This window comes from Syngnathus floridae, chromosome 12 (assembly GCF_059516105.1).
Source record: "Syngnathus floridae isolate MCC-2025c chromosome 12, RoL_Sflo_1.0, whole genome shotgun sequence".
Lineage (NCBI taxonomy): Eukaryota > Metazoa > Chordata > Actinopteri > Syngnathiformes > Syngnathidae > Syngnathus > Syngnathus floridae.
Window position 1 is genome coordinate 9,384,296 of NC_142424.1, and position 27,228 is coordinate 9,411,523.

Below are 27,228 nucleotides of genomic sequence, written 5' to 3' on the forward strand. Positions count from 1 at the left end.
ACCACTGATGCTCATTATTCCTGGACCAAATTTGATAGATTGAAACACAATCAAACGTACATCAGTAAAACAGAATAATCTTTTGAATCAATGTTCAGTTGTCATAAACTTATTATGATGACCTTACACATTTCCTCGTCTTTCATTCTGTTGTTGTACGATTCATATTTGTTTTTATTTTGAAGGTCTTCACCGGAATTGTCACAACTGTATGAAAATGTCTTAACCTTCCATAATGCGATGGCCGTGCAGTCCCAGCGCGTTCACGAGTATTCGAAACGGGTTCTGTTGACAGACAGCCGAGGGCGAGACAACTCACTGCAGTCATATTTTGGACACACTGGTGAAAAATAAAAACGGTAAGACAGAAGTGAACGCGCAACTGGCGTTCAACTTGCGTGTCATGCTGCAGGTAAACCGCCCAAAACAAAAACACTCTGCGTTCGTTTTGCCAAAAGGCGTCCTCACGCAGTCGGTTGGTGTGGCGGCTGGCGGGGGAGGGGCCGGGCAGCAGCAGCAGCAGCCGCCGCCGCAGCAGCAGCAGCAGCCGCCGCAGCAGACAGCCTGAGACATAATCTTCCTGCAGTATGTATGTCTTTCATCTTTTGGTCAGTCCTTACGTCATTTACACCTTTATCTGGCTGATCACTGTATGTGTGTTTAAACAATCGAGAGTAAATCAAGCGAGCAACATGGCTGACGCTGGCCCTGCAGAACCCGCTTGCTCGTTTCCCAGTCACTGGGGATGATGTCTGTATATTTGCCATGTTCTCAACCAGCCTTTGCATTGGTCATATTAGCAAGCTTATTTCACACAGCAGACAGAAAAACAAGCTACTTTTGTCACAAAACCAACAACTATTTTTACTGCATGAGCAGAATGTCTTTGTCTGAGCATATTGTGCTGTTGCATTTTGTTTTTGTATAATGCATTTCAAACCTTCAATATTATTTGCTATGTTTGCTCATAGGCACCAATGTAACTAATTTAAAGCAAAGGTAAGTTTAATCCCCCAGGTAAACCAATTCAGCTGCTGTCCTACAAGCACACCGGTGAAAATAATAGCATATCATCCATGCAGTATTTTGCAAGATCTACTTACCATATACTAGTTAATGACACAATGAGCTTCAGAGTAGTCTTTGTCCATTTAAAGATATATCTTTGTTTGCGTTCATGTTTCTTTTTAGCCATTCTCCATTATTATGTTCTGGGTCATCGTCATACTCTTCAGCAAGGTCATGAGGAATGCAGCAGCCTCTGAAAGCACAGTATGAAGAATTTGTGTATTTTGATTTAAGTAAAGAAAAAACATCACACTGAAATTCCAAAGTGATCATGAAAACTCTTCTAAGCATCAGCTGAACTTTAAATGTCACAGCCAGGGAACCTTGAGGGACCACCTATGTAGATTCAGTGTCAATGCTTAATAAGTCTATTGAAAATATTTTTTCTGAATTCATCCTGTTTCAACCCCTGTTTCAATCTCACATTATGTCAGAAGGCCATATTGTTCACCAAGATGGATTCAAATTCATGGTTTTGAGTATTTGTTAGTAAGATGTCTATCCCCCTGTCAACCCCTGTGGGGACAAGCGGTATAGTAAATGGATGGATGGATGTCTATCATTGTAAGCTGTGGACCAGAAGCACTTTGAAAACCCTTTGTGAGTAGGGGCTTTATAAATAAATTTGAATTGATTAACAGATAACAAGTCGTGAGTTTTAGTGGCTCCTCTAATAATAGTTTGAATGTTCTCCTCTAGCCTGCATGGGGTTTCTCCTGGTGCTCTGGTTTCATTTCACTTTCCCAAAACGTGCATGGTAAGGCCCATTATTCACTCCAAATTGTCCATAGATGTGCTTGCGAGTATGAATGCTTGTTTGTGTGTGTGCACTGCAATTGGCAAAATACAAACAAAAATCAAGCAAATAAGAATTGCTAACAAAAACTCATCAAGATGAAACACAACTGCAAATCAAAAATTAAGCAAAACAGGAAAAATGAATTGCAAACGAAAAAAAAGAAGTGGAATCAAGAAAGCAAATAAACGAACAAATTAACAAAAAAAGCAAGCAAACAAGAAAAAAGACAAACAAGTAAACACTACCGTAAGTGGTGAAGTGGTTAGTTTGGTTAGAATCATACAACACAAATCTGCAAATGGATTTCCTTTGAAAGCTGGCAAACCTTTGGGTGTGAAACAGGTGAGAATACAAATGTCATTTTGTTTTTATGGCAACAGCTGTTCAGAATGAGAAAACCAGCGTCTTCACTTATTCAAAACTGTAGAAAACATTGCCACCTAGTGACGAGAAAGCGCAATGTGGTATTTTAAGGGGGAATGCAAAGACCCCTCCTGTCCACCCCCTTACTCAACAACCACTTCTGGTAGTGTCGTCACCGTTTTCTTGCCTATAATGGCTTGTTGACTCATCGATGGAAGGCACAAATCGGGATTTTCATGCCCTTCTGATGTAGTGACAAGTGGACAGTATGTTGCCGTGACAGTTCTAATAAGGTTCTATTGTTTACCCTGCACACTGGGTAGCACGTCTGCCTCACAGTTAGGAGGGTGCGGGTTCGATTCCACCTCCGACCCTCCCTGTGTGGAGTTTGCATGTTCTCCCAGGGCCCGCGTGGGTTTTCTCCGGGCACTTCGGTTTCTTCCCACATTCTAAAAACATGCTTGGTAGGCCAATTGAAGACTCCAAATTGTCCCTAGGTGTGAGTGTGAGTGCAAATGGTTGTCTGTCTCTGTGTGCCCTGCGATTGGCTGGCAACCGGCTCAGGGTGTCCCCCGCCTACTGCCCGATGACGGCTGGGATAGGCTCCAGCACGCCCGCGACCCCCGTGGGGACTAAGCGGTTCAGAAAATGGATGGATGGATGGATGGATGGATGTTTAGACCCATGTTGTTATTTAAGGAATACTTACAAACAAAAATCAGAAAAAGGGTTTTTCCAGTTGCTGTAAAATTAAAATGACATTTTCACCCAGTATTGATAAGCTTTCCTCGGATGTGCCGTAAGTCTGTCAAGTTCATCTGTGAGGGCGAGAGATCAACCTCAAGCCAAGATTTTCTGTGCACCCCTGTTTGTATATAAATAACCAAATTTGAACACTGATTCCCGTCTGTGGTAAAATCACAAAAAAGCTAAAGAAAAAGCACCACTCATTGCCTGCTTGTTCCTCCCCCCCCCCCCCCCCCCCCTTTCGTCACTTGAAACAACAGAAGGAGCTGAGCTCAGTGTAAGTAATATAAACGACTTTACACGACTGAGAAAATAGTGTTGAATGTTTTTTCCCCCGGCCATATCAAGTTTATCAGAGGTCTTCATTCATAATATTAGAAGAATTGGTGTTCGAAAATCTATTTCAGCAAACATATTTTCACATAATAATCCTACAACTTGATGAAATTCTGATGGTGTGGTGGTGAACAAAGATAGCTATTTATTTATTTATTAGTTTGTTTAAACATGATTATTGAGGTCTGCTCCTTGTTACAATGGGACCACCCCTCTCTGGTTTCAATGCTGCACAAGATGACATTGAGCCGTTTCTGTCCAAAATAACTCTGCCCTATTACAACCGATGACTCATCATGTGTTGCCTGTGGCAACAGGGAAGAAATCACCACCAGCTGCAGGAAAATGATATGTGTTTCTAGAAGGTTGGTTGCCTCTGCAGGTAACCACCTGGGATAAGCATGTCAGTCTGCTTATGGCAAGATTCTGCTTCATTGCCCCTACTGTTGTTGCCGTGGTTGTTTGTCACGCTCAAAAGTCTTTGGTCATGAGTCAAGACTCTGAAGGTCATTGTGACTCCAGTTCAAAGTCGTATCCCGTTTTTGCTTCCCTGTCCAAATTTACATTCCTGCTGGCAGAAGAGCAACTTGGAGTCATTAATATGTGTCGTTTAATAGTACTTGTTTGTGATGACTTTTTAGTCTCCCAGCTTGCCATAAAACAACTTGACCATTCAACTTGAGCTAATCCTTTCCATGTGACATTTGCTCCTTGAATGGCTTTTCAAATCCTCTACAGCTGCTGGGGATACCTGAGAAGGGGGCATGTTTCTATTCTACTGGATTTAGATGTCACTGCCCATGTCTATCTTCTGCGTGTTCTCATTCTTTGCTCTTTTAGCTCCTTTTAAGAGCTAGATGTGTTACGTAAGACCCCTGCTTGTAGATAAATAATACACAGGGGACTCCCTCTCTGGCCCGAGTCTCATGTTTCCGAAATGAAAGCTTTACTGAGCAGTTGCAGGCTCAGCTAGTTCTTTTCACCGCTTTTGCTCTTCATGCGTGTTTATTTCCTGTACAGGGTACAACCTAATTTCAGGTCAAGTTAGGTTTGATACACAGTGTAGAGTATGTGTTGCAGAATTTCCAGGAGTCGCTGTTCATACACTGAAACGTCATGTACAATGTTGTTTTAAGTTTGGATTATAAAGTTTTGTCTCACAATGAGTAATTGGGGGTGGTCACCGTTGAGAATCCAATCGACTGTGAAGAATTGATTTTCTATTTTTTGTTTTGCACCTATTTAGGCATGACAAATGAGTGTTTTTAGTTTTGTCACTCAAGTGCAAATAAATTTGACTGACATTAATAGCTTCCTAAAGGTAGGATGGATGATGGATGGTTCGTGCAATCATTTTCTGAATAAGGTTCTATGAAGATTTGGAAATTTGACAATTGAAAGAAAATAATTGATCATGGCAAAAAAAAAAAAAAGGATCAGTACATATTTCTTTGTTTTGTGTTTTGGTTGTATAAATTACAATGTATGATTTTTTTTTCAAATCAACATCAAAATATAGTTGATTTTAATTCATTGGCTTTGCTACTTTTTCTTTGTATTTTGTTTTACTGTTAATTTGTAAAATTTCTGGTGTTATCAACTTATAGTTTTAATCACCAGCAGTTTTTTTTTTTAGGTTTGTTTCGGATTTATGTGGAGCTGAAGACCCCCAGAATCCAAGAAACTCAGAACTCTTCATCATCTGATGTGAGAAGAATGTAAGTACAGACAAATCATTCAATCAATCTAGAGGTGTAACCGTTATCAATTAATCAATAACTAAATGTTTTTCAATAGTTATCTTTGATCAATTAATCATGCACTAGATACTTTTTTTCATTTAAAATTAAAACCGTAAATATATTCTGGTTCCTGTAGTCTTCAATGAAAGCAGATTGATAATCTTTGTGGCAAATCAAAATGAAAGATTTGGTTTTACTTTGTAAGACAGTGATCACCATTTTGCTAGTAACCAAACCAGTAATAGAATGATAATTTCTTTGTGCATTTTTTTATGTCAATTGGAAATAAAATCTTCTCTTTTTTTTATAGTGCTTTGGAAAATGAAGTTTGAAATTTGCTTTATGAATCAATTGTATTTTTTGACTCTTCCAAGGACACTGTGTGTCTAACATCGTGCTGAACATACTGACTTGTCTTTTTTTATTTTTTAAAACATGTTTATTTAAACCAATAATGCCATCAAGTCAAATAATTTAGCAACTAGTTGAGAAGCAAATTTCATTAGTTTCAAAATAAAGGGATGGAAAGTAAAATGTGTTTAATGAATGAAAGGCATTGGTGAATAAAATGCCAACTCTTCAGTGAACAATTAAAACTAACCAAATTGGTTTTTCAAAGTAACATTGTAACTTTTTTTTGTGTGCGAGACAGTCCACTGTAAATAATGATTTATGATTTTTGTTTGTTCCCCCCCAGCCTTTGAACCTTTTGCATTGTAGCTGGGCAGCCTGACTGCCTCACCGCCTCCAGATGAATGAAGAGCACTCCGGATCACAGAGACACTGCTGATACAGGTCCTACCTCGTAAAATGTTCAATTTGTGTCACTGTCTCTTGATTTCTTATTTGAAATGGGAATAAAACATTCGATTTTTCATCAATTATTTATGATACATTGCTGTAACAATGATGTTGCACATTGGGTGTAATGGGAGACCAAACAACCACCATGATTGCAAGTTCCTTGCAATTTTATTTTTTTCCCACTTGTTGACTCTGTTGTGATGTTGCTTCTCCTCAGGGCATGCAGGTGTTTCTGCAAATATGATGAAGAAAAAAAATCCCAATAAGTACGTCACCTTAATTTAGTTCCTACTTGAGTATTTACTGCACCTCAAATGACTGTTCAAGTTGACAGTTTTGTTTGCTATATCCCCGAAGGAAACATAAGAGCAATCTGGGCCCAACCACCAAAGTTATGTCACAGCCACGACGCAACATTGTCGGCTGTAGGATCCAACACATCTGGAAGGACGGAAGTGGGCATGTAGTATGGAAAGGGACAGTTCTTGACCAGGTAAGAAATACTGGTTCCACTAGTTTTAACTATGAGGGTTTTTTTTCCCATTCTGTCATGGTATACCGTATTTTCCGGACTAGAAGTCACAGTTTTTTTCATACGGTATGCCTGCAACTAGTGTGATGATAGATGGAACAGTCACCAAAGTGATGGAAAGGCAACTTTGAAAACACAAAGATCAGTTAATAATCCATCCATCCATTTTCTGAACCGCTTAGTCCCCACGGGGGTCGCGGGCGTGCTGGAGCCTATCCCAGCCGTCATCGGGCAGTACGCGGGGGACACCCTGAACTGGTTGCCAGCCAATCGCAGGGCACACAGAGACAGACAACCAATCGCACTCACACTCACACCTAGGGACAATTTGGAGTCTTCAATCGGCCTACCAAGCATGTTTTTGGAATATGGGAGGAAACCGGAGTGCCCGGAGAAAACCCACGCGGGCCCGGGGAGAACATGCAAACTCCACATGGGGAGGGCCGGAGGTGGAATCGAACCCGCACCCTCCTAACTGTGAGGCGGACGTGCTACCCAGTGCGCCACCGAGCCGCCCAGTTAATAATTTGAAATGTAAAAACATATCTGTGAAACTCAGTGCAGGTAATATCATGGCTTGGGTTTGCGTGGATTCTTTCGACGTGGCTCATTCTTCTTCATTAATGCAACACGTAATGACGGCACTGAAATTAACTCAAAAGTTCAACAGCAAACAGATTGTGTGCAAATATTGCCCCAAAACTTGCCGACCGGAAAAGGCAGTTCATCAAGGGGAAGAAGTAGAGGAAATGTTTTGAATATTTTTTATATATGCAGTGTTAAGATTTGACGTTTTTCCTCTTAATGTCTGTATTGTTGTTCTGACTTGAGCCAATATTGAAGGGTGTTCAATCTTTTCACTTACTGACTTCTTGCTTCTTGTCACAACCAGGTCCCAGTGAATCCGTCTCTTTATCTAATAAAGTATGATGGCTTTGACTGTGTGTACGGTTTGGAGCTTCACAAGGATGAGAGAGTTCAAGGACTGGAGGTGCTTCCTGACCGACTGGGTAAGTGTGAACTGAGATCAGGGTCTAATGTTGAGCGATGTGCTCAACAACATTTGACCCTGATCTATGTCCACACTGCTTCCCATTATCATGATCTTGACGAAAATATCAAATAATTGCCTCTTGGAATAGCAGTTTTTAATTTGAGAAAAACATGCCTTATGAAATATAGAATAGAATTAACAAACCATTTAAGACTACTTGGTGAAGAATATTTACGACATTCCTCTTTGAATGTATCCACAGTATTTTATCTAATCTTTGCCATGAAATGTCATTTGTGATCTGACAAATATTCAGTATACGTCCAGAATGACACATTTCATCATGCTCTCACTCGCAGTGTGTGATGCATGTCACATGTGCTTAGGGCTGTGCAATTAATCGAAATTCAAATACGATTACTACACTCCACGATTACCAAATTGGCGTCATTGTAAGAAAAACGATTATTGATATGCATTAATATCCAATGCACAATGTTTGTGGATACAAGAAAACTGTTCTTAAATTTATAGAGTACATCTGCTTTGTCATAAAAAATGTTTAGTCCATTAAGGACCTTACATAATTATCGAGTTTCACAGAAATTTGTCTTAATATTTTTTGACACATTTTATTGTTTTGCACCAAACAATCGCCTGACGACTCGTGATTTCAATTATTACCAAAATAATTGTGATTCATAGCTTTTTTCCATAATCGACCAGCCCTACATGTGCTCTTCACGTTGCATTCACAGATTCAATTTGTAGCCTTTTAGGTTCGGAACTTTTCACTCATAACGAATTGTCTTCTCTAAATAAACACTGCTAAACTCTTAAGGTGTTTACTTGGGAATGTCCTAGTTTTACTGATGTGCAGCGCGCCGCACGATTTCCTGAAAAGTGGCTCATGCATTATTCTTATTCTTCCATTCATGCAGCTAAGTCCCGCCTGACAGACGTCAATCTAGCTGATACAATGATAGGCAAAGCGGTGGAACATATGTTTGAAACCGAGGAAGGTCCAAAGGAGGAATGGCGGGGAATGGTCCTGGCCCGGGCTCCCATCATGACCACCTGGTTTTATATTACTTACGAGAAAGATCCAGTCCTCTACATGTACCAATTGCTGGATGACTTTAAAGAAGGAGACCTACGCATCATGCCTGACTCAAGTGAGCGTGTGTGTGTGTGTGTGTGTGTGTGTGTGTGTGTGTGTGTGTGTGCGTGTGTGCGTGTGTGCGTGTGTGCGTGTGTGCGTGTGTGCGTGTGTGCGTGTGTGCGTGTGTGCGTGTGTGCGTGTGTGCGTGTGTGCGTGCGTGCGTGCGTGCGCGTGTGTGTGCTCGCGCGTGTGTGACTTACTGTCTCTCTGACTACCCAGCCCCACCAGAAAAAAAGACATAACATTGTGTAATATAAAATTACAGTTTTCGATTCTTTGGTCATTTTGTGGCTGAGATGCACTCACCAGAAGGAGGCACAAGAAGTCATGTGTCACAAACTGTTTTTTACATTACATTCAGTTCTATTTTTCTTTATTTAAAAAAACATTTGTGGTTGGGTTCATAGGGAACGCTTATTGAAATTTTTATTCATTTCATTAAAAAAATCAAACTTCTATCCCATGTGAAAATGTGAATACCGTATTTATTGTAATTATCGCCCATATTCTAATAATCGCCCAGTGTGTGTTAGCGATGACATAAATAAAAAACATTGATACCTCTAATTATTCCCCATGCTGCTAAAAATTTCCCCCAAAACATACGTTTTCTTCCGCGACCGTATGCCGACATCATTGCGCAAGTTTAAATATGACTGCTTTGACAGCACCTCAAATGTCCCTTTTAAATTGTTTTTCTCCTTAAACTATGATACAACTACACTCGTCACTCCACTACAATATCCTCACACAATTACGTTATCGGGGCGTGCGCTTGAACAAGACGATCGTGATAACATGACGTGCGCAACATGTGATGTGCGACGGTAACGTGTCGCATCGATGGAGCGTCAATTGACACACCCCGCTGTTAGAGGTAGATCAAAACAGCCACTGTTCTAGTGTTAAGAACACCAGCGAGATGCAGGTATTGCATACTGCAGAAGGAAAATATACATATTATCGCCCATTTCAGTGCCCCTTGGCGATCAGACAAAAAGTTATTAATCGCCCACCCCCCCTGTTGGACATACACCTTCTCTAATTATTACCCTGGGCGATAATTAGAATAAATACGGTAAATATAGGTCACAGTGCATCGTAATCCACATACCAGGAGAGTTAGTTACTGTATTTTCCGGACTATAAGCCGCTACTTTTTGCAAGCTCTGTACCCTGCGGCTTATAGTCCAGTGCGTCTTCTCTATAGATTGTTCATGACTTTTATGATATCGTATGATTTGTGCATGTTCTCTTATATATGAACAAAACAAAATTTTGCCTTAATTTTAGCTGGTACGGTCTATATTCCAGAAATTATTGTACTAATTTGGAGAGCTAGCATTCCATTCCCATTGGGACACAAAAGTAACTGTTGTTTACAGCTCCACTGACACCTGCTTGACAAATGGATGTCAACTTGAATCCAAATTGGATTTTGTCTGATAACAATTTCCGAAATATGACATATTTGCAGTTTGTTTGTCTTACCTTTTGTCTGTCATTCCTTCATTTTCGTAGATGACAGCGTCCCAGCTGAGAGGGAACCAGGCGAGGTGGTGGACAGTCTGGTGGGGAAACAGGTGGAGTATGCCAAAGAGGACGGAGGCAAACGAACAGGCATGGTCATCCACCAGGTGGAGGCCAAGCCGTCCGTATACTTCATCAAATTTGACGATGACCACCTCATTTATGTCTACGACCTGGTGAAAACTTCATAAGACTTTGCAGACACCCTGACCCCACTTCTCCTTGGACGGAAACCAAACAACAGACACATACACGTTGACACATCACAAACGTCGTCCCGTAACACGCTCTGCTGACCCTTAACGACTAAAGCCCCAGGGGATCTTTTAAAGGCGAAAAGTATACATGTTTGAGTTGGCAATTATGTCTGTTATTCAGACTTGGGAATATAGAAAGAACTCCAGGTAGTTAGGTAGGCAGCAATGTAGCAACAAGGTAGTTCTTTCTTTGTCAACTAACAAGCTACAAGAAACTCAATTTGACAGTGCTTGTTAGTGTAAATGGCATTTAAAGAAAAATCACACTACACATTCTGAATATGAGGATATGAATGAAGCTTGACGCAGAGACATCCTCATCGTTGTCTGTTGACTCGTATTATGACCATTTGGATGCCCCGTTTTTTTATTTTAAAGCCATGAAAAGAACATAAATGCCCAATACCAAGCCCAAACCATGTGAATCCAGTCTTTATTTTCAAAGTCCTTTGCACTTCCATGTTATCATTTTGACTCTTTTGAAAGCTCTTTATTTAATGAATACTGTTTTTATTTTCCTTTAGCTTTAGATATTCATGGAATTTCCTTTATTTGGGCCTATCATCCCTCAATGTTCTTTGACTTTTGAACATGTTTTGCGCTTATCACTAACCAGTGATCCTTAAGCAAACCCATGGCCATTTTAGTAGTTTCACATTCATGAGGACAGGAATTTATTTGTTGATGAAAAATATGAAAATCAAAACTGGATATATCCCAAACAACAAAGCAGGGTTTTGTACAGAACAAAGCAGGAGACACATTGGATTTAAAAAAAAAAAAACGAAAGACTTAATTTCAGAGATTTTATTCAAAATTAACGGAATCATCAGACGTCCGCAGATGAAAACTGTGATTAAAAAAGGGATTTTTGTTTCCCACTAATTTTCTATTGCCAAACTGCTAGTTGGTGTGGATTTTTTTTTAAGTGTTGTTGACTGTTCGTTATGATTTCACTAAAGCCTTTGCATAATGCTTTTGTGTACTTGCTGAAACGTCGCTGGAGTTTAAAAACAAACAAAACAAAAAGTTGTAGTTGTGAGGTATAGTTTGTCTTATTATTACGATACTATGATGATTATTATATCTGCGCTTCCTCCAGTTGAACTTGTTTGAAAACAGTTATGCATTCTTAGTGTTGAAGTTCAAGGCAAATGTTGCATTATGTTGCACCTTAAATCCCGAGGAAGGAGTAAAGAAGGTAGTAAAACAACCAATATTCTCTGGGGGAGTTGTCAGATTTTGAGTGAAAGAAACCTTACAGAAATACACTTGAGTGTAACCAATGTGACTTTTTTTGAGGAATAGAACCGGGATTCCACCCATGTCTGCGTTTAAACTCGAGACGAGTTTCTTTTGTTCGCGATGTGAAAAATCAGACTTTTGGTGATGTTGGTATATGTTGTGTTGGTCAGTTCCACACCATTGGATACACTAGATAGTTGGTTGTATTACTCTCTGTATGTGACACAATGATCCTCCAGAAAATGTTTCTTTTCATTTCATTGCCTTTACTCACAAGTGAAGGTTTACGATAAACACAGACATTTTTGTGTTTCAGTCCATCATTCCTAAATCAATAATGTCGTATAGCTGAATATCCGAAACAAAGACTCTGAAGCGTTGTTTGCGTCTGTAATTACTAAACAAGGTAACCTAACATGCTATGTATGGTTTGAGGATACATATGTTTTGAGGTCTAAAAAGATGATCTTGGTTTTCTAATCCAAAATGTACCCTGAAGAATCACATAGGAGGTAAAGAAAACAATGTTGAAAGCCATTGAGGGTGTTTTGGTTTAGTCTATGTACTGATGAGATGCAAATGTCAAGCCTTCAGTTTGTGTACTTCCAGTGACGTAGATAGTCATCAGAACAGATAGATGACAGCTGTCATTCATAACTGCACAAAAATGGTCTTTGCCAGACTTGTATGCGCATATAGTATGTTTTTCGATAGAGGTATTTCATCTCAATACGCACTGTTTTAGTTGACAACACAATTTACCTGCAAAGTTGTGTTCATAACAGTCTGTTTTCTTTTATCTTGCAGTTACTGATAATTGTTGTTGATGTCGGAATGACATGGCTTTTTCTATCACCCTGCCTTGTATTGTTTTTTTTGTATGATTAAACATATATGTTAATTTTTACTGTTCATGTAAACATGTGGTTTGTGTTCCCAGACTGTACTGAGGAATTGTTGCCTTTTATTAACCCCTACATTCAAATTTATATTATTTGCTGATCATGTGGCCATCAATTACATTGGCATCTTATGAGACATGGAATAGACTTCAAGAGAAATTGCAGTTCTTTTTTTGCAGGTTATAGTTGTACTGCAAAGCCAACTAACTGCATAGAGGACTTAATTGTAAATATATCACATCAAACAATAGCAATTTACCCACCAGAGACTAAACTAGTTTGTGGATCTGACTAGATGCTTGGTAATCATCATGACATCATATGTCTGCATTCCTGTATAAAGTCATTACAATAGAAAATGTTCAATTATGACTGACATGCTCAAGTATGACTTTAGTATTAATTCAGCAGTATATGTATTCATTTGGCTTGCAGTGGGCTAGAATATTTTATTTTAATAGCTGTTCCTAATATTTTGATTCTTTAAAATATTACAAACAGCTCTGACCATGAAGCAATAGCTGTCCACAATAATTAACATTGCTAAATAATACTAGTACTTATTTCAATCACAACTGAACATAATGATATTTGTAAAGCGATTTGAGAGTCTGAGTCCTGTTTTCAAGAAAACCAACTCAAAACGAGCCTAGATCCAAGATCACAGATTCTCCACAAAATTACTTAATTGTTACATCATGTGGTGAGGAATGGCTACCAATGGAGATAGCATAGTGCTACTTCCACCCCCGCCCCAATTTAAAATGGTTGCCACTTCCCAGGTGGGGTCTCTTTGAAACAAACACCTGCTGTCTCAGTCATCTACCAGGTTCGGAACACAAGGATGAGAGTCAAAACCTCAAAACTTTATTTATAAAATTCATCATAAAAAATGGTATGTTAAAAATTGAATAAAGGAGGAGGTTGTGCCTTCTACAAATACTGAAGATTCATAAAAACGCTGATTAGAGCGCTCCCGAATGATGCATCTGCACTCCCGAGCAGACAGTGTGATGAGAAAGAACTGCCAATCACTATTTACAGAAATTTGGAGATGACTTTGGTTCATCATGTAAACAATTGTGTGAAGAAGCAGACCTAAGCCGTTACCACCATCCAATGCTCATGCAAAGTCAAACTTGCAACGTTGGTTCAAGCGAATTTGCAACTGTTCAGGTGTTCAGCGTGCGCGCAAGAAAGAAGGACTGTGGGTAAGACGGGTGCAGTTCACTTGCAGCTGTGGCACACCTAGACTTCCTTTTGTAACACTTCTACAGTTTTTACATTTATTTCAGCTCTTATCTACTATTGAGCAGGGTGACAAAAATGGGACAAGTGACATGCCTTAAACACTGAAGTTAAATTACTGGTAATGAAATAAAATGTAAACATCTCCTTTGCAGCTTACACTTTATTCCACTTAATTGTCCTTGCATTAGGCCTCATTTCTATGAAAATATTTCTCAATATAAACAGTTTGTCAGTATGTATGTATGCCCACACGTCACTGGCATGATCCATGTATGTTGGCATTGAGGCACGTCACAACTTATGGCTGTCAGTCGTCGAAAGTCAGCCTCCCTGGTCCTTCGTTCTTCCTCCAGCGTCTGTATCTCTTCATCTTCGGGTCGGTGGCCATTTTCACCTTCATCTCCTCTTCCTGTTCTGCTCTGTAAAGCTGGAGAAGGCACCGGAGGAATGTTTACACTTTACAGTTTCATAATACAGGTAAAGGCCACAGAAGGTTTATCCCGGAATTATGTTTCTGAGGAAATTCATAATATACAGAGGAAAAGATACAATGATTAAACTGATCCCGAGTTTAAAAAAACCCTGCTCAGGTTCGACTTTTTTCAAATGCGCTGTATACATTTGCTATGTGTTGAGAGGGTGAGAGCAGTTTAAGAGGGGAACACTGCAGTGGATTAGGTGCATAGTAGTGATGGGTCCATGAGGCGTCGTGTGTCATCCCTACACATTGGCAAACTGTCTTGACACTGTGTCGATACTGTCGCTGACTGCTGACACCCGCTGGACCTTAAAAATACTACAGGCAACCTAATTGACAGACACGACTGACCCTGCTTTGATGACCTCGTATATACATTCATTAATTTAAGTAATCATATTTTATATTGTATTATTTCACATATTCATTTAAATTGAAAATATATTTTATTTTTTAGTTACAGTCAATCAATAATGTGAACATGTATCGTAACATGAAAATCTAAGTGAACGTGTTGTGAAAGAGGATGCTTGTGCACTGAGATTTGTTTTTTACTCATTTTTATTTAAAACAAAATTTTTCCAATGTTTTTAAATTGAGCCTGTTGCGCTTTTTGGACACAATTTCTCCCGCCGTTGAAAACACACACTCACACGGCACAGATGAGGCTGGAGTGCAGTGTAGTGGGTCTTTTGATTGTCCCAGTATCTGACTTGGGGCTGCTCCATAATTCTTGATAACTTCGAGGATGAACCGCAAAAGATCAGATATTGTTTTAGCAGATCCATCCCGTTGACAATGCGCTTCCTTTAACAGAGCTAAAGCGTGCTTCCTTGACAGACTACAATGCTGCTCGTTCGGTCACGTGGCTTTTTTAAAGCGATACGCGCACCGACACGGGGCTTCGCTCTATGAGCTCGACACATGCGCCGACGCATCGGTGTTGCCGGACCCATCACTAGTGGATAGTGACTGTTCCGGCCCACAAAAAGCAAAAATTCCCCTTATATGTAATTGACACCCATTCTAAAGTACCAGTGTATATATGTGTTGGGTGGGGTGGGGGACTCAACAAAAACAAAAAAAAATTATGTATTGCATTTTCTTTTAACACGTTTTCCACAAAAGGAGAAGGGGCATTGGCTAACCACAAAAAAAATATTGGAGAAGTAAAAATCGATAAAGAAAGCATCTACTTAAAAATCATTGAAAATGAAAAAAGGAAATTCATCATCAAAGTTCAAATTGAAGGAGCTTTATCTGCTGAGGAATGTCACCAACCTCAAAGTTTTCTTTGACCCAGAGGTGTTTTTCCAAGAAGGACTGCCTGGTGGCTTCATCCAGTCTGTCAAATTGAGACTGTGAGATCTTCATGTGCTTCCTGTTCAAACCAGTACACAGTGGGGTCAAAACAGAAGGCCATTTTTTTCCTTCAGAACCAAACACGACCTGTTCCATAAACAACCGACCTGATTATGTAAAGCTTCTCCTGGTCACCGTACTCCTCCCTGCAGATGGTGAAGTGGTAAACCCAGGAGACATACCAGGCCACATAGCTGATCAGGTAGTAGGGGAACAACACTATCTGACACAGCAGGATGTCTGACAGGTTGGGTTTCTGGTAGCCACCTTTGATGTCGATTTTTGTTTTGATTATGTCACGGATCACCTCCTCCTCCTGCTCCCGGATCTCCTCTTTGGCACGCCGGTTCTTGCCCTTCTCCTTGGTCCGGTTCAGGAGGCCTTGCTCCTTGGCAATCAGGGTGGCCTGGATCCGATACTTGGGGACGTTCGCCAGGCAGTTTATGGCCTCGTTGTAGCTGCTGTGCCAACTGTAATACTGGAGTCAGGAGAGGAGGACACAAGAGATTTATCACCAGGCTACCAAAGAACAATAGTTATTGCATGTTGTTGGTGATATTTATTCCATCATAATTCATGACTACACATTACCTGGAAAAGAGAGATGGCACATATGGTGACGAGGATTACGATCCTGACGTCCACTTTGGGAGTGAGCTGTCGGCGGTAGTAAGTGTAGTAGTGCTGGTAGTACTCCTCAGGGTGGTCGAGCATGTAGTCGTAGTCCCTACGAGTGTCCTCATCCTGCACACATTTGAGGGGTTATACTAACGGTTAAATTAGAGCTGAACAAGTAATCACATTTTAATTGACATTGTAGTGTACTGTAGTTGAGTGCAATTTTCAAATTTTGGAAGCCATTTGGAAAAATGCAATTCATTTAGGTTCTTAGAAAGGGAATTTATACTTCAAAGTTTGTGTGTGTAGTAGTATTATGTTTAGGTCGCTGCCACATGTATGCGCGTCTGTCCATGTGGCACTTTTCCACTGGACAGGCAGTGAATTGAATCCAGGCCGGTCTTGCTAATAGTGGAGGTTGTGTTTGACGACTGTTTACTTTAGATTAGATTTTTCATTTCTGTCTTTCATTGCAAATGCTGTCTTCCTGCTTTCAGTGCTTAAACGTTCAAACAAACTGCCTCAGTCACTGTGGACCTATTGTAAAAGTTTCAGACAACGTTGATTGATGTCTAAAGTGGAGAAATACAAAATAAAAAACAATACTTGACTCGACTTTCGCAATGCGATGCCACTTGTGTGATAATGAAAAAGCAAGCACACCCACTGTTACTCGTACATCAACGAGATGCGATACCGAATAGATACCCAAAATAAATTATTTGAGTATGAGGTGAGTTCCCAATGAAAATTGAGACCTTAAAATTAATCAAAATGAATGTGACGCAACACCGGCAATGATGCCTGTATTATTTTAAGCCCGTAAGCGAGGCGACTGAGCATGCGTTGGCAAAATAACCGGGGAACTGAGCCGACCTTTAAAGTCTCGTAGGCCGTAGCAACGAGCAGAAACTTTCTGTGGGCTGACTCCACAGTCTCTCCCTCCGACCCAGGCTCTCCTGGTCTGAACCGGTCCGGGTGGTAGCGGCGAGCCAGCTGCCGGTAAGCTCGAGCGATCTCCGCCTTGGAGGCCTCCCGTGTGACCCCGAGCACGTCATAGCAGACCTCGGTACCGCAGTACAGACCCTCCACTAGCCCCCTTGCGACAGGCAGCGAGGACAACAATAGCGCGGAGAGCCACCACCAGGACCACACTGCGGACTCACGTCCACAGCAGGACTCCGCTGGCGTAGCCATCTCCACGACTACCGGTGGCTGTCAAGGCACTATTGCGGTGCCTACGCGTTTACTGTACGCATGCGCATTGGGTCGGCCATCTTTGTTTACTACATACGGCAATTACACAAAGACAAAATACATAAATGCTGCCAGCGCGATTTTTTAGTTTTAGAAAAACAGTTTTCTAAAAGAAAAAACAACGTCTAATTAACTTGTTACATTTTTCATCACAAAAATCAATCCCATTAACATGTATCCGTGGGATAGTAGGAAACGCAATTTCGATCTCTTTGTATGTCTTGACATGTGAAGAAATTGACAATAAAGCCGACTTTGACTTTGATTTTATGTAACAGCCTTAAACATGGAGTTATCTTTGAATAAATTTATCTTGTTTAATCATGTTAATCAGGGATAATGGGAATGTTTTCACCATCGTTCCAGTGGCCAAGAAGACCGCCATCACAGGTTTGAATGACTATAGACCTGTCGCACTGACATCTGTGGTCATGAAATCTTTCGAGAGGTTAGTGCTGAACCACCTGAAGGATGTCATGGGCCCCCTGCTTGACCCCCTCCACTTTGCCTACCGAGCAAACAGGTCGGTGGATGATGCAGTCAACATGGGGCTGCACTACATCCTGCACCACCAGGACACCCCAGGAACGTACGCCAGGATCCTGTTTGTGGACTTCAGCTCGGCGTTCAACACCATCGCTCCTGACATCCTCCAACAGAAGCTCATCCAGCTCGCGGTGCCTACCTCCACCTGTCAGCGGATCACCAGCTTCCTGACCAACAGGAGACAACGTGTGAGGCTGGGGAGCATCACATCTGACACCCGGACCACCAATACTGGAACCCCTCAGGGGTGCGTCCTTTCCCCACTGCTCTTCTCTCTCTACACCAACGTTTTCTCCTCAGGTGACTCTCCTGTGAAGCTCCTGAAGTATGCAGACGACACCACTCTCATCAGACTGATCCAGGACGGTGATGAGACTGCGTAGAGACAGGAGGTGGAGCGGCTGGTCCACTGGTGCAGCCAAAATCACCTGGAGCTGAACCCACTCAAGACCGTGGAGATGACAGTGGACTTCAGGCGAGACCCTTCACCATTTTCACCCCTCACTATCCGCAGTAATACTATTCTCTCTACAGACACCTTCAAGTTCCTGGGAACCACAATCTCTCGGGACCTGAAATGGACTGGCCACATAGACTCTGTCCGGAAGAAGGCCCAGCAGAGGCTGTACTTCCTGAGACAGCTCAAGAAGTTCAACCTGCCGCGGGAGCTGCTGAAGACCTTCTACACTGCCATCATCCAGTCTGTCCTCTGCACCTCCATCACTGTCTGGTTTGGATCGGCCTCCAAACAAGACAAGCACAGACTGCAACGGATAATCAGGACTGCAGAAAAGAGAACTGGAATCAACCTCCCATCTATCCAAGACTTGTACATGTCCAGGACCAGGAAACGTGCAAGGAACATCTCTACAGACCCTTCTCACCCAGGTTGCAGTCTGTCTGAACTACTCCCCTCTATACGCCAAAACCAGCAGACACAGAGACAGCTTCTTCCCCCAGGCTGTTGCTCTGATGAACTCACACCACTCTTAGAGTCTCAGAGTCATTGCTGTGCAATAACATCCTGCTTTCCACACCTGTTCTTGAATTGTCTACACTGTTTGTACTATGTGTCCTCTGCATCCATTGCAGCCTGGTCATCCTGGAAGAGGGGCCCTCCCATCTGTGGTCTCTTCTCAAGGTTTCTCATTTCCCCTAGCTGGAGTTTTGAGTTTTTCCTTGCCCTCTTGGGAGTTTAAGATCAGGGGATGTTTGAGAATATTTGCCATTTTTCACATGTCCTGAGTGTTGTTAGTCACCTAAATGTTGAACAGAGGCTGTGATTTACCGAAGTCAAATTCCTTGTTTGGCACGCTCAAACATGGCAAATAAAAACTCTTGAATCTTGAATTTTTTGTACTTATTTTGATTACAAGAAATTTTATATCTATCACAAAAATCAGCATGATGCAAGATTCCTCCCTCCTCATCCATGAAGTCAGATATAGTCCATATGCCTCCAGAGAACCATTAAGAAAAAAAAAAAGAAATCTATTAATCAAAATATACCTATTGTTCCATATTGGTGTGTTCTGAGGTGTAAAATTATGTTTGAAAACAAGTCTCCAATAAAGAAGAACTTGTTGATGAAAGTCTGATAGTTGTTCATATTCATAAACTCAAAATCAATTACATTATCTCCCCCCTTCTCATAGGGTGCCAGCGCAAAATAGTGTGCATGTGCAAGAAGAACAGTTTTTAAAAATGTGTACTTTCATATCAAAGTCAAAAGTCAAAGTCAGCTTTATTGTCAATTTCTCCACATGCCAAAGACACACAAAGAAACCGAAATTTCGTTCCCCCCTATCCCACGGTGACAAGACATGGCTCACAACAGACAAACAAGTAAACAAGTATAACAAAAGCGTGCTGAATAAATAATGAATAAATAACACAACAATAAATAAATAAATAAATAAGAGGAGCAGGAAAAAAAAAAAAGGAGCAAGTGCGCGTACAGCAGACATTCCCGAAAATAGCGCAACAGTGCCGCACGCTACGCAGAAGGGGGTAGCGAGTTCAGGGCCCTAACAGCCTGGAGAAAGGTAGCTGTTGGCGAGTCTGGTGGTGCGGGAGCGCAGGCTCCTGTACCTCTTCCCAGAGGGCAGAAGGTCAAACAAAGAGTGAGCCGGGTGACTCACATCTCTGGCAATCGAGGTTGCCTTGCGGGCGAGATGGGAGGTGTAAATGTCCTTCAGGGAGGGGAGCGAAGCACCAATAATCTTACCAGCCATATTCACTATGCGCTGCAGGGCCTTCAAGTTCTGTTCAGTGCAGTTACCACCCCAGACAGCGATGCAACTGGTGAGGACGCTCTCAATGGTGCCACGGTAGAATGTAGACAGGACTGCCTGAGGAGCACATGCACGCCTGAGCTTCCGCAGGAAGTACAGGCGGCGCTGAGCTTTCTTTGCCAGTGACGAGGTGTTAGCGGACCAGGAGAGGTCCTCACTGATGTGCACCCCCAGGAACTTGGTGCAGCTCACCCTCTCCACCACAGCACCGTCGATGATCAGCGGCAGGTGTGTTGTGTGACCCTTCCGGAAGTCAACAATGATTTCCTTGGTCTTATTGACGTTCAGCAGGAGGTTGTTGTCATATTTTCTCGTTGTAATGCTAGATAGATAGTATATAGTTATGTTTGAGTTATGTTTGTCAAAAGTATAGTGAGAACTAATCGTGTTTTTTGTATGTTGAATTTAATTCACGTTCAAATACCGTGTAACCACTGGCCAGTAGCAAAATAAAAAAAACACGTACGTACACACGAGCGTACACGCGCGCGCGCACAAACACACGCGCGCGCACACGCACGCACGCACGCATCCAATTTAAAGATTACGAGTACCTGGCTAGTGGTCCTTTCAAAGAAAAAGCCCACTATTGTCCTCTGCTGTAGTCAACAGTATCACATTCTATAATAATTACTATTTAGTTTAAACTAAATGTGAATGTCACCCACCAAACATTATTATTATACGAGAGAAAATTATTTCAGTTTCTATACATTGTTAACACTATCTGCCACTAAATCCAGGCTCTTTCCTGACTGAATACAGTCAAACCTCGGTTTTCGAACGTCCCGGTTCTCTAACAAATCGGAATTCGAACGAAAAATTCGAGGTTTTTTTGCTTCAGTTGTCGAACAAAATTCAGAGGTCGAACCTCGCGAGATGAGCCGAAAGGACCCGAGAAAACCCGACCGCGCGGCCCGGATGCCGACTGACTCCGTTCGTTATTGTATCTTCGTTACTTTGAGGATTGTATTAACCCCTAATCATGCCTCCAAAGAAAGCAAGTGGGAGCAGTAAAGCCATCCTAAAACACAAAAACGCTCTTAAAGCAGTGCAACAGTGAGCGCCCGGCGCGCTGCGGGTGCGCGATCGGACTAAATTAAGCTTCCTGCGCACTGAGGTCCACTTAAATTTTGGAAAGTACATCAGGACTTTAAAAATATTTTCTAAATTTCAGCGACGGCTCTGTCACAATAATGCGACCAGCGCGGTGCAGTTGCGCGGTCGGCGGCGCACTACGGTAGCTCGTTTCGCGGTGCGCTGCAGTTGCGCGATCGGACAAAAATGCGCAAATGAAAAAAATGCTTAAAAAAAGGTGGGGGTTTTATAGTCTTGGAACGGATTTTTGTTTTTTCATTATTTATAATGGGAAAAATAGATTCGGAATTCGACCGATTCACTTCTCGAACCGCCTTCTGGAACGGATTGTGGTCGAAAACCGAGGTTTGACAGTATTAACTTTGTTCAAGCTCATTCATCCCATTTCCTCGTGGGTAGTCTGCAGTTATTGCAGTCATAATTCTTGTTTTTGTTGTGGGTCTCCTGCAGTAGAACTGTAGTCACCTTGTTTTTGATGGCGATCTGTTCGATGACGTTGAGTTTAGTGGTGGTAAGGCCTTCAACGTTCAGCTGCAGTAACGCTAAACCAGCTAGGCTTTCTGTGGTCTACAGACGTGGCAAAGACATTAGTTTCGCTTTTGTAGGCTTATCAAGCCTGTAAGCTACTCGTAGGGGAGGCAGCGTAGAGGCTGAGAACTGACGTCACCCAAGCACATTCGCACATAAGATCGTCACAGAGACACCACGACGTGTGCGCCTAAAGTCACGACGCCCCTTTGCCATCCAAGTCCATGAGCTGCTCTGCATAACATCAGCTGACACTTCCAAGGCCACCTGGGTCAAGACCAAATGGAGAGAACAGTGGAAGTCAGCAGAATCATCGCGGCTGCACCACTACATCAATGACCCCACAGACGTACCTGGCCAGGACTTGCCCCGGAAACAGTGGACAACCCTAAACCGCCTGAGGACAGGCGTTGGACGCTATGGAGCTGCAATGAAGAGGTGGGGACTCACAGATAGTGCCTCCTGCGAGTGTGGGGACCCAGTCCAGACAGTAGAGCACATCATCAGCAGTTGCCCCAAACACCGGCCACCGAATGGCAAACAAGGCCTGATTGATCTGGACGACGACACGTTGACCTGGCTCGCCTCAACAGAGCTGCCAGTCTGAAGTCATAAGACAGAAGAAGAAGCAGTCATAATTCTGACTTTAAAGTGAGAATTCCCACTTTCTGACTTTAAAGTCATAATTCTGACTTTATTCTCAGAATTCTGACTTTAAAAGAATTCTGACTTTAAAGTCAGAAAGTGGGAATTCTAGAGGATAGATAAGTGTATACACTCTCCGTTTCCCCCTCACCATTCCAAATGAGCCGCCTCTGCTCGCTCACAACCACCACAAATGAGCATGGAACGTCATTTTTCTAGACTAATAAATCTGTGTACAAATTCATGGACGTAGGCACGCAACAATTAAACTGAAATACACGTTTTGTACAACATGTACAAAAATCCTGGACATCTCAGTGTCATTCAACACATTTAAGATTCCTGCTTAAGGTTTTTTGGACGAGGACTGAACTTGATGAACCCACATTGGGTTGTATCAAATGTCTCATCTGCTAGAAGAGACATGAGTACGGACTGTACACATCTATTTGTATCCCACCACGACATGTACTACCTGTATGTCTGCCAGTAACACCTAAATCAAATGCAAACCACAATTCAAGATAAAGGATATACTTGCAAGTGGCTACGTCATTTGGTGCAATAGTAATTACTATTGCTTTAAAGCAATTTGTACAGCCCTTAATTGCTCGTAGAAGGCAGGACTTCACGGTAAATCACCATCTTGATTAATCCATTGTTATTTTTTTTTTATGTTATTATAGTCCTTCTTCATTGCACAACTGAAAGAATGACTCAACACTGAGTACCATATCTTTACAAGATGTCAAACTCAACATGATACTATCTCTGGGCAATTTCACTTAATGTCTGTTGCTGCACTGTCATATATTTAGCCACTTAAACATGCATGCATGCATGCATGAATGCAGCAATGATAGTGGAGTCTCAGAGCGACAGTATAAATAGCTGGAGAGCAGTGTGTCCATACAGAGCTGAGATTCATCAGATAAGGTACAACCTCTCCTCCACAATTTCTAAATCAGTTTGTGTCAACATACATAGAAATGTATATAATAGTCAAAGTATGCAATTGTGTAGATAATGTATGGTAACGGACACATTTTCTTGACATTTACAGGGACTTTGAAGCAATTACAAAATGTCCAGTGAGAAGAACGCACAAGTGGATGGCCTTGATACATCCCTATTGAAGAACATCTGGGAAATCAGAGCACGAAATTATGAACAGAAGCTGGACCAGGAGCAGAAACGGCTACAGACCAGTGCCCTGCCTGCGTAAGAACCACGATATGGTTGTGTTTGCAAATATGTACTGTGCCTGTTGAAAAGAACAATTCAAATACAAACTTTTTTGTGTGTAATAAAACTATAAATCAAATACTTTGTTGGGATTTATAGTAAAAAAAAAAATAATGATCAAATAAAATAATTTTATTCTGTTAAGTATGTGGACTACATAAAGCAAAGGAGCAAGTATTATATTACAGTGACCTTTTATGTTGGGTGATGTTGACACCTATTGGCTTTCAGAATGGCCCTGCTCCCAAAATATTTGCTATTGTAAAGTATACGATCATTCATTCACTATTCATTTTGAATTTCAGATTAATTTTGAAAAATTTTGAAAACTACATTTACAAAAGCTTTAGTCACAAAACTGGATTGAGGTTTGAGGAGCAGAAAACTGTGTGTAAGAACATAATACCACTACTATTTTTTGAAACAAATAACGTTTTATTTTTCTTCTCATTTTGGTGTTGATTATTTAATTAATTGCTTTATGTGTGACATCCCCAAAATTTGAAAATTACACTTGAATAATTGGTCTTATAATGTAACAAGAGATCAATGATAAATACTTACTTAGCAAGCAGCAGTTAAAACAAAAAGCACTTAACACTGACAATCGGCGTATTATATTGTATAGGGACTTGTTAGCAGAGCCGTGCTTTACCATTAGGCAGACCAGGCAACTGCCTGGAGCCCCCACTGACCAGGCCACTAGGGGGGCCCCGAAGGCCGACAAACTTTACTCCACAGCCATGTCTCAATGTGGCAAAGACGCAAATGCAATGACCGCAGCAACCCGCCCTTTGCAATGACATCAGAGTAGGAAACCACTCTAAAGGAGCCCCATGGTCTTGTGCAGCAGCTAATCAGAAAATGGAACGGTTTCTGCCCGTTTCAAACCTTTTTTTGTATTTCTTTTTTTTTTACTTAACTACACGATATATGCCTGCCATATAGTCTATTCTACTCTAATTTTGTCAGCTCTCTGTTGTCCCCTAAATAAACTATGCCAAGAGCGCTTCTGGTGCCAGCAGGGGCACGCTTTGTTAGCGCACCAGGGGGCCCCAATAAATTTGTTTGCCTAGGGCCCCCAAAAGTCTAGCCACAGCCCTGCTTGTTTGTTATAGGAAATGCTGTCCTAAACTTTTCTTTATTAACCCTGTCTTGCCTGCCTACTTATTTTCACAGAATTAATTTGGAGTGGGAAAACCGTTTGAAAAACCAAAAGGGAGACAAGAAAAAATTAGAAATGAAGTCGAAAACAGCAGATGAGACTCAAAGAGACAGGAGTAATATCAGGAAGAGCAAACAAGTCCTCACTAGACTTACTATTCAAGATTCATATCCTCTAGTGAGGCGTGATAACAAAAACAAAGGCTCGACCACACCTGCTCTGGACAACAAGAATTACGGAAATTCGATGATGCTCATCCCAGAGAATCAACACCCAACTTTGGACTGGGACAAGGCATGGAATTACACTAAGGATTTGTCATCACCGCTAGAGGACAATGTTGCATCAGCCTGGCATCAATGTTGGGGCTTTCCAACTGGGCAAGACTCCTCTGAGATTTCTGAGTCCTATCCTTATGACTTTGGCGGCATGAATCGCCCCAGCTTTCATCGACTTGGGATGCCTTCCTACAAAGTGATGGAGTCAGCAACCCTGGATTCCTATCACTCTGCAAATTGGCTGAGAAACACAAATGAAAGGAAGAATAAGGAAGATCCATTTCCTCATCTGAAACACAATGAGCCCAAATCCAAACTCTTAGTATCATTTGGGAAGCAACAACACAACGGAGAGTTGTCCTTTTCCGAGTGGATGGACTCATGGAAATCCACCAAGCCTGGAAATCGTCCGAAAAATCCTAACTTCAATTATTCTGCAGCATACACATCGGTTAATATAAATCAACAGTATGGAGGAGAAGCAAGCTACAAGTTCAATGGAGGGAGGATCATTTACCAAAATGGTCATTCATCTCAAGAACAAGATTATGATATGGATGATTGGGACTATGAAAAAGACTTAGATTACAACAAAGTGATCTTTATGGCTCCTAAAATGAAGTCCAAGTTGATGCCCATTCAACACTGCAAAGAAATGCAAGACTGTTCTCTGTGGAAGAACGGGTCCTGGCGGATGCTTAGGAACAACTCAAAGTCATGCAAAAAGGTGAGGGAGATTTTGCCACCAGAGAAGGAGATCTATCAGCCAAAGGCTAATATTCCTCATTTGAGATTTCTTCTGAAACAACTTCAGAATAACAAAGCTCATCCAACTGAGTGGAAAGAATCCTTGAAGGTAGTGAAACATAAAATTGGGATGGACAATGGGAGAATGAGAAGAGACTTGTCAAGTCTCTTTGGAGATTCTTTGATTAAACCCGTTGGCTCGGAGTGGAAAAGCTCACGGAAACTCCAATGCCTACGACAGGAGCCTGAGATGTGGAAGCAGGCTTGGCCTTCAACACCACAATTAAGAGTACCTCCTTTGAGGGCCCAGAATTATTCTGTACCTGTGCCTCCGACCAAAAACGGACCAACAGCAACAGAAAATTGGCTTGACTCCTGGAGGTCTTCAAGGCAGCGCCTTTATCCACAAACTGGACATGGTCATGCACAAACCATCCGCAGTAGAGCAACGGAAACTTCATACCGCCCTGCAGATTTACACACACGCCGTAAGAAAGTTAATTCAGATTCTGACTGGCAGGCAGCCTGGATGCTCTCAGAAACTAAATTTCATCACAATACACCATCTCTTAATGAGTGGCTGGAGGCCTGGAGGTTCCACACACTCTATCGGCCAGAGCAGTATCCTCATGAGCAGGCCTCATCTGGGTTCATGGAGCTCCAACCGCAGAGAGAGATCAGTTCCTCGCAGGAAGCCGAAGCTAAATTCTGTCTGTTTTTTAAAGCTCATAATGTCGGTGGAATGGCTATGAAGATCTGGACTGCTGCATGGAAAGCTGGGCCGTATCTGAACCATGCCTCAGAAAAAAGGAGGGCGGCTAGCGTCCCAAATGCCTATGAATTTTAATCATGAGAACATTTTCAACAAACGAGATCTGGAGACAAAATCTTGAATTTTCCCAGTCATCTTATTTTGAAGAAGAGCTCTTCCAAAAAAGGAAATAGGAGTTATTAGACAAATTCAAGACTAAAGCAAAAGAAAGAACTAAACTAAAAAAACATTTTTTTGTACTCCAGTATTAGGGAGGAGGAACCAGCAGTAATGAATTGTGAAGTTGACACCTGTTAGGCAAAACTCAACCATGTTTCATGAAAAAGGTTTTCTTAACAATAAAAGAATATATATCGTGAGCTGAAATTTAACAGTGAGCACATTATCCTCCGCAACATCATAAAACAATTCTCAATAAAGTTGAATCCAATCAGCAATGTGTTCAGTGGGTTTGTGTCACTGT

The 27,228-nt window shown here is 41.6% G+C and overlaps 2 protein-coding genes and 2 long non-coding RNA genes across 8 annotated transcripts; 2 read left to right on the forward strand and 2 right to left on the reverse strand.

Moving 5' to 3' along the window:
* Positions 1-200: 200 nt before the first annotated feature.
* On the forward strand, positions 201-12,486 carry spina (spindlin a). 4 transcript variants are annotated; one of them, XM_088392390.1, is made up of 11 exons: positions 201-359; positions 459-585; positions 1,192-1,825; positions 3,238-3,254; positions 4,950-5,031; positions 5,753-5,850; positions 6,077-6,125; positions 6,217-6,352; positions 7,284-7,401; positions 8,327-8,560; positions 10,069-12,486. In XM_088392390.1, the coding sequence occupies exons 6-11, from the start codon at positions 5,811-5,813 to the stop codon at positions 10,266-10,268; spliced, it is 777 nt and encodes a 258-aa protein (XP_088248516.1). In that variant the 5' UTR covers positions 201-359; positions 459-585; positions 1,192-1,825; positions 3,238-3,254; positions 4,950-5,031; positions 5,753-5,810; the 3' UTR covers positions 10,269-12,486. The 4 variants fall into 4 exon arrangements, with proteins under 4 accessions (XP_088248516.1, XP_088248517.1, XP_088248515.1 ...); XM_088392391.1 differs by lacking the exons at positions 1,192-1,825; positions 3,238-3,254 and having other exon boundaries at positions 459-608; XM_088392389.1 differs by lacking the exons at positions 1,192-1,825; positions 3,238-3,254 and having other exon boundaries at positions 459-589.
* Positions 12,487-13,326: 840 nt separating this feature from the next.
* dnajc25 (DnaJ (Hsp40) homolog, subfamily C, member 25) lies at positions 13,327-17,456 on the reverse strand. Of its 2 annotated transcripts, XM_088392554.1 has the most exons (6): positions 17,067-17,456; positions 16,164-16,316; positions 15,880-16,050; positions 15,680-15,795; positions 15,492-15,591; positions 13,327-14,159 (listed from the first exon to the last, which is right to left on the reverse strand). In XM_088392554.1, exons 1-6 carry the CDS (start codon positions 17,385-17,387, stop codon positions 14,040-14,042), a joined length of 981 nt encoding a protein of 326 aa, XP_088248680.1. In that variant the 5' UTR covers positions 17,388-17,456; the 3' UTR covers positions 13,327-14,039. The 2 variants fall into 2 exon arrangements, with proteins under 2 accessions (XP_088248680.1, XP_088248679.1); XM_088392553.1 differs by having other exon boundaries at positions 15,680-16,050; positions 17,067-17,454.
* Positions 17,457-19,738: 2,282 nt separating this feature from the next.
* On the reverse strand, positions 19,739-22,520 carry LOC148390005 (uncharacterized). The gene is made up of 3 exons (XR_015861792.1): positions 22,267-22,520; positions 21,851-22,180; positions 19,739-20,609 (listed from the first exon to the last, which is right to left on the reverse strand). It is a non-coding gene; the product is annotated as an uncharacterized LOC148390005 (long non-coding RNA).
* Positions 22,521-23,203: 683 nt separating this feature from the next.
* Positions 23,204-25,260, forward strand: LOC148390006 (uncharacterized). The gene is made up of 3 exons (XR_015861538.1): positions 23,204-23,494; positions 23,622-23,779; positions 24,983-25,260. It is a non-coding gene; the product is annotated as an uncharacterized LOC148390006 (long non-coding RNA).
* Positions 25,261-27,228: the final 1,968 nt, after the last annotated feature.